The following is a 15,253-nucleotide window of genomic DNA, read 5'->3' on the forward strand; positions in this document are numbered from 1 at the left end:
CCGAAATTGCTTTATTATTATTATTATTATTATTATTATTAATTATTATTATTATTAATTATTATTATTATTAATTATTATTAATTGTTACTAATTATTGTTATTATTAATTATTCTTATTAAAAATTGTATCATTCTAGGATTCTACACATTAATTAACAAATCTAATAGGTTGAATGATAATTTAGAACTTTGGCCATTTCAATTTTCTAGATTTAAATTGAAATTTTTAGTTATCAAATTTTTGCTAATATTTTCCATGCAAAAATCAAGTTATTTACAAATATCACTGGATACATTGAGATGCTCTTTGATGATTAAAATTCAAATCCGAGATTCAATCATTTCCCATCCTATATTTATTGTAATGTGTAACTAAAAATGACTCATACTTAATAAAAAGCCAAGTATGTATTTTATAAAGTGTTTGCCTCACTTTAATATCCATTTAATATCATTATTTGAATTATCCATATTTTATTTATTAAACGTTTTATTTATTAACTAATTCTTGTATCAGAATGATAGAAAAGTAAATGAACAAAATTTTTACTTTATAATGACTTATAAAGCGATCACAGTATGGACAAACCGGATCGATACCATTCGAACTGGTAGTATTTCCGGTATCACATATTCGTATATTTTCAACGAAACCGCCCATTTGGTCTAAATAATTCCGACCTGTAAATGTTCGATAAAATCCTATTCTCATTGATTTTAGGATTGAATAAAATAGTACCACGTGATAAGAAATTTACTCATATGCTTTTGGTAAACAAATGGCAATCATATGATAGGTATGGAGTTATAATTATGGTTCGATATTAATTAATTTCAGTTCAATAATTATCTCGTACAGCTTAAAATAATTAAGATTTAAACAAGTCATTAATGGGCAAAAAAAAACTTTTTGCATGTGACGGAAATATAAAAATGTCAACCGTTTTAAAAAAGAATTAAAAGAAAGAAGAAGCAGGAAAAACGAACATCTTGAAGTCATAAATAAAGCGGGAACAGGTCCTACATGTTATCACTTATTAGCAATGTTCTGTTTGGATGTATAAATTATTTTAAACTCATTGTCAATTAAAATATAAGATCCTGATAAAATGTATCAATTCAATAATAAGGATAAAATTTCAAAAAGATATTAAATGTCGTCTGTAAAATATGAATATGTATTGTGTAGCAATAAATTGAAGGGAAAAAAAAGTGGAGAAATGTTTATTTTAAAAATCAGCGTCAAAAAAAATGAAAACAAACGAAAATTTTAGAAAAATAGAATAAAAAATAAAATAAATTTTGTTCATTTTTCAATAAAATAATTTGATTATACATAACAATGTCATGAATATATCAATTAATTATTTTTTTCCTTTTAAATTTGTTTTTTTTCGTTCAAAATTTATATGATATTTTTCGTTTTTCTTTGTCAAATCACGCATTTACACACCGATGATTTCGCGACATTTTTCATTACGTCCAATATGCCCAGTAAGTGATCTACGTGATGAGTAAATATTGCGACACGCCATACATGTCACCTGCTTCCTTTCATATCTGTTGAATGTTTCGCCAAAACCTGTCAAAAATTTCCTTTCCCTTCCTTTCCCTCTATAGCTATTTCATAATTTATTCTTATTAAAGGAAATTTAATTTAACTTACAAAAACTTACAACAATACTTTTCTGTAAGTAATAATGTTATGTTTGAAATCTTTTAGCACATTAGCAGAATTATTTTATTTTATTTGTTTACTTATTTACTTCTTTTTTAATGTTAATATTTTAATTTGCAATATTTGACTATGATAGAATCAAAAAAACAAACAGTTTTTAGCCTTTTTAATTAATAAATACATAAATAATGTGTTTAATGAATATTTATATGTATATATATTACAATTCACATGACATTATTGCTAAATTTGATAGAATAAACGTGGAATATTAAATGATGAATTCACTTAATGAATGTATGTACTGCAAATGATTACTGTATTGCAGATGATTGTTGTACTTTACAGAATTATAAATGTACTGTAGATTATTTAATTGTTCTAAACAACGGGTCATTTATTATCGGAAATTTATAACAAGAATTTTTATATTCCTAAAGAACCTGTTCCAGTAATGCGAATGAAAAAAAAAAAATTAAGCGATTAACCTGTAGATACCGCGGTATGAATCATCATTCTTTGGTTGGGGTCAGAAAATCGACATTGTGTCATTTGGTTCATATTACTGGTACACTTTCCTTGTTGATCATAATTTCTATTACCAATATCATTACTATTCGGTAATATTACCGGCTGTTGTACCAATTGTTGCAACTCCAATCGATTACCATTAATTAATCCTTCGCTATTTGTTGTATAATAATTATTAATTTGGCCTGTATTACATGTTTGATACCTGAAAAATAAATAAAAATAAACTAAAATCATAAATTAAAACTAATTTTTTTCACTTTACTAATAGAATTCCGGGAAAACCTAATTAATGAAAAGAATTGAAGGTTAACATAAATATGCATTGATTTTTTGAAATATTTTAATTTATAACTGATAATATTTACCAACCTAATGTTATTTGAGCAACCAGGAGCTGTTGTATGTACTGGATAACCAAAATTATGATTGTTTATATTCATCGATATCTGTAGTTTTAAGAAAATAAAAACGAAAGAAGGAAATGGTAGTTGTTAAAATGTGGTTAATTAGTGGAAATTTAGTTCATGAAATTGTTGAAATGAATTAAGTTAATAAAAATTTAATTTCCGAAATTGTTAAAACTAAATCAGTTAATAGAAAATTGAATTGTCAAAAGCCTAATATTTATTTCATTAATTTTAAGAATTTTTTATTGCCATATATTACGTACGTGAAGGTATACGTTCTAATTTGGAAATGTGCGAAAATAAAACTTAATTAATAATTACTTGATTGTTAGTAAAATCATTTGCGCTGTTTGAAAATCGTGTTTGTTCATCCCAAATATTCCAGGATAGAGCACTGTCAGCCGAAAGCATTGCATATGTTGATGAAAATAATTCTGTTGTGTCTAAAAATAAATTATTTATGAAATTTAAAGGAGAAATTCAAAAAAAAAAAGTGAATGAAATATTTTTTCCAAAAAAATTAAATTACACAAAATCTTTAGAGAAAAAACAAAAAAAATAACTGAATCCAGTAAATTTTCGAATTTATTAATTAAATCTATGAGTCAAAATCTTAATTAAACTGAAAAATCAATTATTCACGAATAAATATTTAAAGAAATTTTGAATTAAATTTCAATTCCAAAAAAAATTATATTAAAAAAAATGAATTTTTATCAAAAAAATTTTAAGGAAAACAAGTTGCTTGGAAAAACAAAAATAAAATTTGAAAAAGAAAATATTTTATTCCAACTGTGATTATTTCATTTATCAATAAATATACTTACAAAGTATCAATGAATTCCTACTTTTCTCATTGTTTTTTCCTAAAATTCTTGCCACCTGTCCGATTGGAATTTTTTCAGAAAAGTGATAGCCACACCAACGCTTTTGCCGGATTTCCGGATTTAACCCTAACCAGAAAATGAATCATGCAAAATAATATGAGCTCAAAGGTTTTACAAATTGTTATAAAACTATAATAAAGCGTGTTATCACTTGGAAACAATTGCTTGTTTATATAGCCCGAATTCATTTCAATTTCTTCTTCGGAAAATTTATTTTTAATTAAGTTAAAAATAATCAAGCTAAATGATAAAGGCATAAATATGTCAAATAAATGCTAATTCAATGTTTTAATAAAGTTTGAAATAGCAGATTGAGAAGTAAAAATTACTTTGTTTAATTATTCGATTCAATAATTTGTCATTCAATTTTTACCACCAAATAAATAAGCAATAGTAATATTTTTGGTGTCAATCTTTTTGGTATCAAAATAAATTATCTAGTAAAAATTATTTCGTTTAATTATTTTTTATTCAGTTTTTGTCAACAAAAATATAAAAGTAATATTAATGACCAATAATTAATATTCATTTCCCAATAGCATCAGTGCGACAGTAAATTGTATAATTACTTATTTCATTGCTATGACTATAAAATATCGTTGGTAATTAAGTTCAATTAACCATTCAAATCGTTATTTGTGGCCAAAATTCCCAAATGATTTGATGTTGTCGGTGTTTGCGTATTATAACCCGCGGCTAATGACATATATTCCACAGTAGTCTAAAATAATAATTTAATCTATTGTAGAAAAAGAAAGAGGAGAATGAGTTAAGAAAAAAACTTGATGAAAGTAAGTGCAATGTTAAAATATGAAATTAAATTCAAATTTTGAAAATTAAAAAAAGGTCATTGCATGAATAATTGAAGAAAAGAAAAAAGTTGAGAAAGTGTTTAATTTTTACTCCTTTAAATTAACGATTGTGAATTTTAACTACTTTGATGATTAATGTTTAATTAGCACGTGATTAATGCTAATTAGCTTGTGTGTGTGCAGCAGATATCAAATGAAATTAATTAACTAATTCAGATAAACACTAATGCTACACATTTCCTTCCTTCTTTTTTCAAGTAATATATATATTAATTAAATTGTTTACATTGTGAATCGATTCAAGAAAAATTAGACTTTTTTGTATAAATTTCGTGATAAAAATTTCGAAGTTTTCAAAGTATTTAAATAGAAAATTGGAATTTTTATTAAACAAAGAATAAAATAATAATTTAGCTAAGAATTAAAAAAGAAACTGAAGGAAAACAAAAATAATTGTTTAACTACCAAGTTTTCATCATCGTTAATCCGGAATTGATTCTGTTGTGTTGCTGTTGGTACAGATGGTAATGATGATGTTGGCGATAACGATATGGGTAATGATAATGATGATGATGATGATGATGCTGCTGATGATGATGATGATGATGATGGTGGTGGTGGTAATTGTGATTGTGAAAAATGTAATGGCGGTGGTGGTAATGGTGATGCGGGTAATGTTATCGTTGGATTTTCAAAGTTTCGACTACTTAAAGGATATATTGAACAGTGTTCATAATTATTGGATTCAATCCCTGAGCCAACACCATTTGTTGCTGATAAAAGTTGTCGTAACATTGATTTGATAATTTCAATAATATTTGCTGAAGTTAATAAAACATTTTTTTAATCATTTCGATTATAAAATGCAGGGATGAATCAATGTGCCAAATATTTATCGATAGCATTAATTGATTAATTAAGCAAATACTGTAAAAAGAATTAGTATTAATTGATAATTAGTAATTAGTAATTAATAATAGGAATAATAACAAATAGCACAACAATAAATAATAGCCCAATAAAAGGAAAAAATGGCGAAGAATCGATGCTGCTAATCAGATGGATACCATTTAACAATTACTGTATTCGAAATTTATTTCAAAATTTGGAAAATGTATTAAAATGAACAGTTTAAAACAACCGGCTAAATAATAAGAAGCAATTTAATCATGGTGATGAAGTATTATTCATTTTACAGTGCTCCTTCTCGGTGTCAGTAATAACAATAACACTTTGTATTATCCTTTTACGGTATCACCAATACCCAACAATCGTTATATCGATTACCATTTACGGTACTCTTTTACAGTAGCCATTAAGTAGCACATACAATTATTAATAGTGTTGATAATAACGGCAACTATTTCATCATATCGTTATCGATTCCGTTTGTTGTTTAAGAGGGAAAAATTAATCAATATTTGAAAAAGAAAAAGATATAAGGACTATAAAGTGATTAGTCATCATTATTGATCATGATAACAACAGTTTTTCTGAATGATTTATATTCATAACTTTGAAAAATTAAATGATTAACTTTGCTAATGGTTGTCGATTGTTATCCTTAATGTCAAATGTTTTCATTAACAAAATCCCCAAAATTTTAACATTGTCATCACTATCATTCTTATTTTTATTAACAACACATTATTGTCACCATTATTACTATTATTACTAGAAATAAGTAAAATTGGTTATCTGATATTTATTCTTTACTAAAAATTATTGTTATCATTATTAATCTTACCATTCATCTTTTCTCTTACAAATGAAAACTAATTATTACCAGTATTAATAATAGTATTATTATTGTTTATTTCTTAAACGGTATCAGTGATAACAGTAACATTTTGTGTTGTCCTTTTACGGTATCAACAATACCCAGCAATCGTTATATCAGTTACCATTCATGATATTTTTTCTACAGTATCTTTATCGCAGTTAAATAAATAGAAAACAGGTATAGAGCAAAATTGTTTCCATTGAATAATTAATTATGAAATAAGCAGAGTTATTTTCTATCATTTAACTAATCGACCTTTCATCTTTCTATTTCTTGAATTATCACTACTATTACTACTGTTAGTGTTAAATTTCCTCATATGACAAATATTTTAAATCATTCAAGACCAAGTTTAAAACAAATCACAGAAATTGGGGTATCTAGCGATAGTTGAAGTAAACGGCAGCGATACTGTCAGCTGTGATGATGGATGTTAGAAGGAGGCCATCACCCATCCCCACACATCTGTCACTACATATACATAGATTATGTATATATGTATGCATGTATGTATGTGTGTATGCATGTATGTATGTATGTATGTATGTGTGTATGTATGTATGTATGTGTGCGTATGTACGTAGGTATGTATGTATATATGTATGTGTGCATGTATGTATGTGTGTATGTATGAATGCATGTATGTATGTATGTACGTATGCACGTGTTGTATGTATGCACGTATGTATGTGTATGTATGTATGTATGTCTGCGTATGTGTGTCTATATATACATCTGTACGATTATAAAATATATAGAAACAATTGTAGGTGCACCACGGTTTCCAGTGACAATTGCGACAGGTCAGTCACTATCACAGAACCGCCACATTCTACAGTGTTTGTGTGGTATTAACAACAGTAGCAGCAGTGACAACTGCAGTGGTAGTAGTAGTAGTAGTAGTAGTGGTAGTGGTAGTAGTAGTAATAGTAGTAGTAGCAGTAGTAATAGTAGTAGTAATAGTAGTAGTACTGATAGCAGTAGTATTAGTAGTGATAGCAGCAGTAATAGAAGCATCACTAGGAAGGGTAGTATTAGTTGTTGTAGTAAGAGTAGTAGTAGTAGTGTGATGGTGGATGAATCGGTGATGCTCGACATAACAATTTTGAAAACTGTTGCGGTGAAATACACCCTGCCATCTCTTCTAACAAAACCACTGAACTAATTTAGTTAGGATGGGGATGAAGAGGAGAGGGAATGATCACAAAAGAGGGCATAGTTGTGGGTGGTGTTGCAACGATATCCGCAAAGTTATTGGTACTGGGTATAAAAATTCTTTATATTAACGACAACAATGACAAAAACCACAACAATAACAATAGCAGTCACGACGACAACAACAACAACAACAACAGTGACAACATCCAATGATAATAACAACTAACAATGTTTTTAAAATTATTGACTACTTCCGCCAATTGATGTTAAGCTTTATCCAAAAATTAGTTCGTCAATTACTTCATTATTTATTTTAATTTGACCCCAATTATCTTAATCATTATTAGCATATATGCAAAGAGCGATAATGAAAATAACTAATACAATGGGATTATATTCAAACAATAAATTATGAAGGAAAGAAAGTTCAATAAGTAATTATCGTTATATATTACTAATATTACTATTACCATTGCTATAATAGTTTAATGACGACAACGATGACACCAACGGTCATGACCATATGAGGACATCGACCGCGACCAGTAAACGATACAGCAACCATTCACAACCGGTCCACTTCCTAACTTCAGTAATAAGCACTAAAACTGTCCCCCTCCCCCTCCCACTCCTCTCTCTCTCTCTCTCTCTCAATTCCTTCGTCTATTCATCATCTCTCTCCCGTCTCTTAAAAGTAGTTGAATTTCAATGTAACGGTGAATAGAAACTGAAATTCTTTTACAAAATGATAGCATTTGAAAAAAAAAAATTCTTTATTACAATATAAATGAAATTACATAATGACAATAAATATTACATTATCTAATACTTATTTCAACAATTAATTACCCACTCATTTACTTTTTTTGGTAACTTTTTTCACTACTCTTTATTGATATTACATTAACCTGTTAAATTAACTTGATTATTTCTTTATTGAAATTACTATATTCTATAAAATGATAACTTACTGAAAAAAAAAACGAATCATTCAATACCTCAATAATATGCTATTTCACGTTAGATTAAATTAATAGGTTAAAGTATAAATTGTATCTGCCATTCGACAAAAAAAGGAAGGAAAAGAAATGTTCCCTTCCTCAAGTTTGCATAAATTTGTTAATCCAGAAAGATTATTACTTCATGACATCGAATTTAAAAATGTCATCATTTCAAGACAAAAGTGAAATTTTTTTGAAATTACTAATAGCGCACAATTTGCAAAGCTTTCAAACTCCTTCTTCATGCACTTCTAGTAAATTGCAGTAAAACTTGAAATAAGGAATGATTAGAAGCAGTAAAACTTGGAAATGATTAGACATGCAGTAAAAATGCAGAGAAACTTGAAATATCTGAAGCGAAATACGAGTAATAAGTGTAAAAAATTACAGTATTATGTACGAACATTACAGTACCATCCATTACACTATCCAAGTGAATTAACATCCAAAATCCAAAATTGATGATGCATCTTGAATTGGAAAAATCATGCAAAAAACCGCAAAATAAAGAACCGTTAATAAAAAATTAACTCGGATGACTCAGCATTGTGTAGCACAACATCAAGAAATGACCCTTAACCTATTCAAATTTTAACGATAGTTAGCGTTTTCCAATACTTAGTGTTGCGTTTTATAACCGCCACTTAGGCAAAAAAAAAAAGTTAGAATAAAACACGATTAAGCATAATGTAATATTCTGAAAATCTCAGGATTACTTTAACATATGGCATCGCTAATATGAAATGAATTTAATTTAGAACAAAAAATAAAAGGTCCTGAAAACATAAAATTCCAACTAATGCCACGAGAGGTATGAAAGTCGTGCCTAACACAACTTTACCGGGACTTTTGGAACATTATCAAAGTTCATACCTCCTGCCATGTTTCTCCTTTCATGTAAATTTGCCCTTCCCAATGATCAGCTACCTTATTTCTGCTGTAATATTTGTGATCAAATGAAAAAGACAACATGCTGTGTCCTCATTTCAATCGGAAAACAGATTGCAACATTGATATCTTGCAATATTCCTAAGCACAACGAAATTCGTTCAGTCATCAGCAAAATTAATCACCCGATAAAAAACAATAAAGTACTTTAATAGTAAAACCACATCGAGGAACATATTTTGAAGTATACTTCGTTTTCTTTTTGTAGAAAAACAGCAACAGCAACAACAACAATTGTTCGAAAAATTGGTAAAGAAAAAAATTTCATAAATCATAACTTTTCGTTACACATAATTGTGGTACTGGTGTTAAGAAAAGCGATCCATAATACTGCCCTACGCAATGACACAGATTAATTTTATAGGCACTGTATGGATAAGAAACGTTAGACATAGGCAAACTCGGTGAAAGTACAAGTCACATTCGATAAAAATAAAGACGAAATAATTGCAAGGTGGTTCGAAAAGACTAACTAAACAGCAAAATTAATCTTGAACAGCATGAATTTTGCACTATTATCAGTTAAGCTTGCACTATTTCAGAGCTAAACGATCCTGATTCATCCAATTTTGAATACATGAAATTCACGAGTTTTGTTTTACAGCTGCCACTTCACACCAAATGAGACATCAGAACTTATATGTAAAAATTTATAAATGAGCTTTAAATTATCATTAAATTATCCTGCCCGTCTGCTCTCTCAACAACAAAAAAAAATTCTAGAAAAGAAAAAGATGTGATTCACTAAAAGCTATTCAAGTTCGAGATCATCACTGATTTCAATAGCACTCGGTGCTGCAACAACTGTTGGGATTTCACCATCTTCCGCTCCAGCATGTGAACGCTCAACTTGTCCCAAATGATCACCGAACATTCGCATAAGACGCTGCATATGTTTATAAGGTTTATAAATTTTAGCAAGAAAGAGACAAATGCACTTTAATCTGCAACCATGTTAATTATACTCTATTTTATTGGTCATGGTTATGAAGCCACGCGCTTTACTTGACCGTTATCCTAACGGTCGTTTAGGTATTAATGATTACAGAAATGTAGATATTAGTATGCTCTACCAAAGTGGTAAACTCCTTTGAATTTCCGCAGTCTACATTAGTGGTACTGATGGAAAGACTGATACTGTTCAGGACTATATGAAAAAGACAGGGTAGTACCACAGTCGAAATAATCTCTTATAGTTATACATCATATATGAGAGAGCCCATATTTAAAACAGATACTGAGGAATGTTAAATTCATTTGAATTTAAAAGTCTTTTTTATTAAACTGAGATGGAAAGATAATTAAACCTTACAATTTTAGCTTCCGGTAACTTCTGGACCAAAAGGGTGAAATGTTCGCCAGGTAATGTTTGCTCGAAAATTTGTATCAACTGTGATGGCTGACCGCAGAGAGTGATTGCATTACACAGATGTTCAATACCCTCATCAGTGTGTCCTCAAATTGAAAAAATAAAACATAAATATATTAAATACAAAATAATCAAATATATTATAGCAAAAACTCAGTTCAAATTTAATTTCAACTCATTAATTTGAAATAAGTTCTATCTGTCTGAAAGCTTTTAAAAAGCTAGAACATGCATCACAGACAAAATCATTCCCAAGAAAAGCACATTCCTATACTATAAATCACCAAACAGTATCTCAGGATATGGAATGCGTCTTATAGTTGAGTATTAAAAACAGATAAGCATACAGAAGTTTGGAAAAAATTGATAAACCCCAGATAGATAATACTGAAAAAAAGATTTGAACGAAGTAAAAAGTTGTAGAGACCGTAGGTACTCTATAGTTCCAACGGTGATGTGATGGCTTCTTTCTTCACTTGTGATACTGTTAAAATTTGAAGGCGAAAGAAAGTACCATCTGCTAAAAGTTCTTCGCCTAATTGCACTTCTTGCAAGAAAAATGCTTGCATTTCAGTGGCATTATGTGGATTCGGTAAACTTGTTGGTTGCTTTTTCTTCGCTGTAGCACGACGTTCTAAAGCATACATTTTGTTAAAACAGTAATTCATTTATTTGCACTAAAAACTTTAGAGAAAATAATTTTTTCAATAAAATATGGATAGTAATTCAGGCGTAATAATAATGATTCGTGCTTGATATAACATGATGATTTATGCATATATATTGGTGAAACAGCCGGTGTATTTTACAATCTAATATAAGGAAATGAAGCCAACGTAAACATTCAGATAAATGTCCACCGAACGAGAAATCTGAACTCTTATAAAGCTTAACATATTAATTGTCAGCCTAGCATTCTCGTTAAGAAAGTTGTTGTTACAAATTATTAATACGACTGAATAAATGCTTCACTTAGATTAAACGAAAAGAAAAATCATCGCATTGTATCCCATAAATTTAATTCAGTCACCATATGGTATGTCATGATAAAATGTCAAAATCTCTTCTATATTGCAATAACTGTGTTACCGTAAATTGGGAAACTTTTTTTGTTTTTTTATACAATACGGAAAGTAGTGAAAGTAGTTGAAGGGGAATTTTTTGAGAGTTAATATTACTTACGTTCACGTATTTTCTGCTTATAATCAGGCGCCGAACGCCTTTTATGGTCGAAATAAATGCAGTAACCAATAAATGCGGCAGCAGCAATACCAGCTGCTGTAACGATTCGCTGTCGTGAAAAAGCACTCGATAGGAATGATTCACTTCCCATCTTTATCTTTGAAAAATGGACCTAAAATACAAAATAACAATGACGAACAAAAAGTAATAATAAGGAAACAATAACAACATGAAGCATAATACGAAATATATCACTGAAGATGAAGACCTTCCGGAATGTAATGATAATAATAAATAATGAAATTCAGGAAGTAATAGCAACACATTCCGCAACAAAAACAATAAGAACTTGTGGTACGTATATTTCTGCTCCATTGTGGTAATACAACCCGTGATTAAAAAGAATACATCAATTAGCCAATCACCACCTTATCTTTCGTGGAAAATATAATACTTTTAGATTATCGGAAAAACTTAACCTTCTGCCTACAATAATTCTAACTTTAGCATTAGTCACAAATTCCAATTCCGAAACTGGATACAATTGCAAACTAAAACTGTGGCTTCTTCATAAACATCAGAATGATTACAAGAGGAAATGTATCCTTTCTTCATAAATAGCATGAAATTCAAATAAGGAACATTCTATCTTGTAACTTTCACATCATGGTATCTTGGAGGATCGAAAACAGAGCAATCTTTCATGCTTCAGTTTTGAAGAAAAAGTCGAAGCAAAGAATGAAGTATTTTGTTTTCGCTTGAAAGATTTCCAGAAATGAGATATTTCTTTTAAAAGACTTCCTTTAGAAGATTTCCGAAAAAGTTGGCATGTTTCCCGAAGGACAGAATTCAACTATATTTTCATGTGTAAAATATAGAAAACATTTAAACGATTAGAAATTTCCAACGTTCCAAGAAATCATTTACGCCATGAAAACCTAGCCTAAAAAAACCCACCCTACACAACAGGCTCAAAACATCACATCCCTTTCTCACCCGGATTACGTACCCCTAAAACGTCAATTTCACAAATTAAGGACGGCTCGTGTTTTACCATTTCAATGGTTTCGGCCATCAGCTTTAAAAATGTGAAACATTGGAGGGAGTTTGGTGGTGTGAGTAAATGAGGTGGGATAGTTAAATTTAAATGAAACATCTTATTTTACATTTCATTTTTTTCTCTGAAGGGAAAAATTGGATAACTTCAATCCTGTAAAGTATTTGTAATTAAATAACATTAATTATATAAAATATTTGCAATGTAAAATGATAAATACGAAATTAAATTTTAATAATAACTTTTGGTAGTAACTTTAATCATAACTTTTGAATGGTTTGCAAATTTGATTATCGACCAATTGCAACATTTTTATTCAAATATTGTCAGCATATTTTGATCTTTCTTCTACAAAGCTGATTTTTTCATCTCAATCATTTATTAATCCGATGTTGACATTTGCATACAATCTGGTCAGAGCTAATCCTTCAAACCTTTAAGTCTTCCATTTCTAGTATTGTTGTATGCAAAATATGATGAGTGAAATCATTCATTACAAACATTCAGGATGCGGGATCTTTCAATTGAAATTTAAGATAACGGGATCTTCCTGTTACTGGGATCATCCAAGTGAAATTCAGAGTAGGGCTTCTGCTCGCATATTTTTTTCTCGTGCAAATTATCTTGAATATTTCATATAACTTATCTGGATGCATTGATTGTTATCTCAAATATCCAGTTTTGCCCTAATTTTATTGTATAATTAAAGCTTTTGAAATAATATCATTGCATAGTTCTTCCTTTCAAATGCTATGCTAGTAATTTTTTTTCTTTTCGTTTATCAATACGAATTATTAGCATAGGCAGATAATTGCTTTAATTAGTACAATAGCTGCTGCTATAATTACTGTGAAATAGCAAATTTATCTTGACGAAAGAAATATTTAAAACAGTTCGATTACAGTTTGATCTGCTTTAGCATTGAATTGATAAAATTAAATTTTTTCTCATCTATTCAAGTTTTTTAACGCATATTTTTTAACGCATTAAGGGAATTACTTTAATAAGTATTAGGTAAAGGATGAGAAATGAATTGGAAGTAGAATTAATTCCTTCTATTATAACAGGTAATTAAAAGTAATTTTGATGAAAAAAAATTCAGAAATACTGGGTCTTTTTTTCCTTTTTTATCAGGATATTGTTTAATTCATTTGTGGAATTCCTTATCATAAATCTAATTATTACTTATGATATTTCTTTTCAGACAAATTCCATTCATTCATTATCAATTTAATTAAATTTTTCGTCAGAAGAGAAAGAGATAAATCCTACTTGTCCTTCTAACTTGTCCTGTTTTATCATTTCTAGCACTAATTCCAGCTTTCTTTCCTTTTTTGTCAATTCCACAATGGAAAATGAATTCCAACTTTGTTTTGTTTCATTTTCGCTTTAATCAATTTTACGGTTTTACCATATTTTGTCTTTTCCTTTTCCAGTCAAAAAAACATTACATTTCGAATAAATACTGCTATATGCGACAAATTAAAAACATTGCAAATTTTAAATGCCCAAATAAACCAAATTGTCAACTGGTTAAACATTATTTCTAAGGTAATTGTCAGATACTGTGATGAAAGCTCTCATAAATAACGATAATATATTTCTATTTCATAAACAAAAAATAAAATCATTGGTGATGTAGCAATAGTCCGTGTCCATTCCTCTAATGTGCTATTTCAAGGTGTAATTACCATTTGTCTAGCTGAAGAAACATTATTATTTCAGCTGTAAGATACATTGTCCATTTTATTAATGAAGCATTATTATTTTAGCTATTAGGCACATTATATATTACTTAATCAAACTGCGACAATTTACAAAAACAAACAAACAAACAAACAAATAAGCAAAAAAAAGGAAAAGAAAAAATAATTTTATACAAATAAATATTTGTTGAGCAGGAAATATAAACAAATTTGGAATAAATAAGAAGTAAAACAACATAAATAATTGCAATAATACAAGGAAAAAAATATATTGTACATCAGAAGAGAAATGAAAAAAGAAATATTGAAAAATATTATAGGCACCATAGTTGAAATGAATAAATTATCGTGTAAAATGGGAAGAGAAAGGAAAAAACTCAGGAAAATAAGGAAATGACAAAAATTTCAATTTTTTATCAAGATTTTGAATGAAATTGATTGCGTTATCCATTGTTGTTAACCGTTATTATTTTTATTATGACATTAATTTATGCAAACACATTCTAAATCATTCAATTTGTCATTTAATTTTTTGTATTTTTAATCTGGGCCCAATTAAAATAACCATGCATTATAATAAAATGAAGTGAAATTAATTAATTTAGGCTTTTTTTTTGACTTTCAAGTGGAAATTATTTTTGAAGTAATATAGTTGATTATCATAATCAATATCATCTATTATATCAAAAATAGCTAAAAGTTTATGCAGGTTGCCAATAAATTCCCCA

At 28.6% G+C, this 15,253-nt stretch overlaps 3 protein-coding genes across 3 annotated transcripts; 1 reads left to right on the top strand and 2 right to left on the bottom strand.

Moving 5' to 3' along the window:
- Nucleotides 1–493: 493 nt before the first annotated feature.
- On the bottom strand, nucleotides 494–5,116 carry LOAG_07348 (hypothetical protein; the record flags this gene model as incomplete). The annotated part of the gene is made up of 7 exons (XM_020447400.1): nucleotides 494–684; nucleotides 1,457–1,585; nucleotides 2,170–2,417; nucleotides 2,585–2,661; nucleotides 2,944–3,065; nucleotides 4,131–4,230; nucleotides 4,787–5,116. 7 exons carry the CDS (start codon nucleotides 5,114–5,116, stop codon nucleotides 494–496), a joined length of 1,197 nt encoding a protein of 398 aa, XP_020302365.1.
- A 1,562-nt stretch (nucleotides 5,117–6,678) lies between these two features.
- LOAG_07349 (hypothetical protein) lies at nucleotides 6,679–7,269 on the top strand (the record flags this gene model as incomplete). Its single annotated transcript, XM_003142882.1, has 2 exons — nucleotides 6,679–6,688; nucleotides 6,875–7,269. The coding sequence occupies 2 exons, from the start codon at nucleotides 6,679–6,681 to the stop codon at nucleotides 7,267–7,269; spliced, it is 405 nt and encodes a 134-aa protein (XP_003142930.1).
- Nucleotides 7,270–9,816: 2,547 nt separating this feature from the next.
- Nucleotides 9,817–11,940, bottom strand: LOAG_07350 (MAS20 protein import receptor containing protein). The gene is made up of 4 exons (XM_003142883.2): nucleotides 11,763–11,940; nucleotides 11,095–11,214; nucleotides 10,524–10,666; nucleotides 9,817–10,097 (listed from the first exon to the last, which is right to left on the bottom strand). The coding sequence occupies exons 1-4, from the start codon at nucleotides 11,911–11,913 to the stop codon at nucleotides 9,963–9,965; spliced, it is 549 nt and encodes a 182-aa protein (XP_003142931.1). The 5' UTR covers nucleotides 11,914–11,940; the 3' UTR covers nucleotides 9,817–9,962.
- Nucleotides 11,941–15,253: the final 3,313 nt, after the last annotated feature.

The sequence above is a fragment of the Loa loa genome (genome assembly GCF_000183805.2).
Source record: "Loa loa unplaced genomic scaffold supercont3.602, whole genome shotgun sequence".
Taxonomy (NCBI): domain Eukaryota; kingdom Metazoa; phylum Nematoda; class Chromadorea; order Rhabditida; family Onchocercidae; genus Loa; species Loa loa.

Coding starts and splice junctions, on each gene's coding strand:
- LOAG_07350 (XM_003142883.2), bottom strand. CDS start 11,913: ATGGGAAGTGAATCATTCCTATCGAGTGCTTTTTCACGACAGCGAATC. Junction 11,215..11,762: donor TAAGCAGAAAATACGTGAAC/GTAAGTAATATT, acceptor TGTATGCTTTAG/AACGTCGTGCTACAGCGAAG. Junction 10,098..10,523: donor AGTTACCGGAAGCTAAAATT/GTAAGGTTTAAT, acceptor AAACATATGCAG/CGTCTTATGCGAATGTTCGG.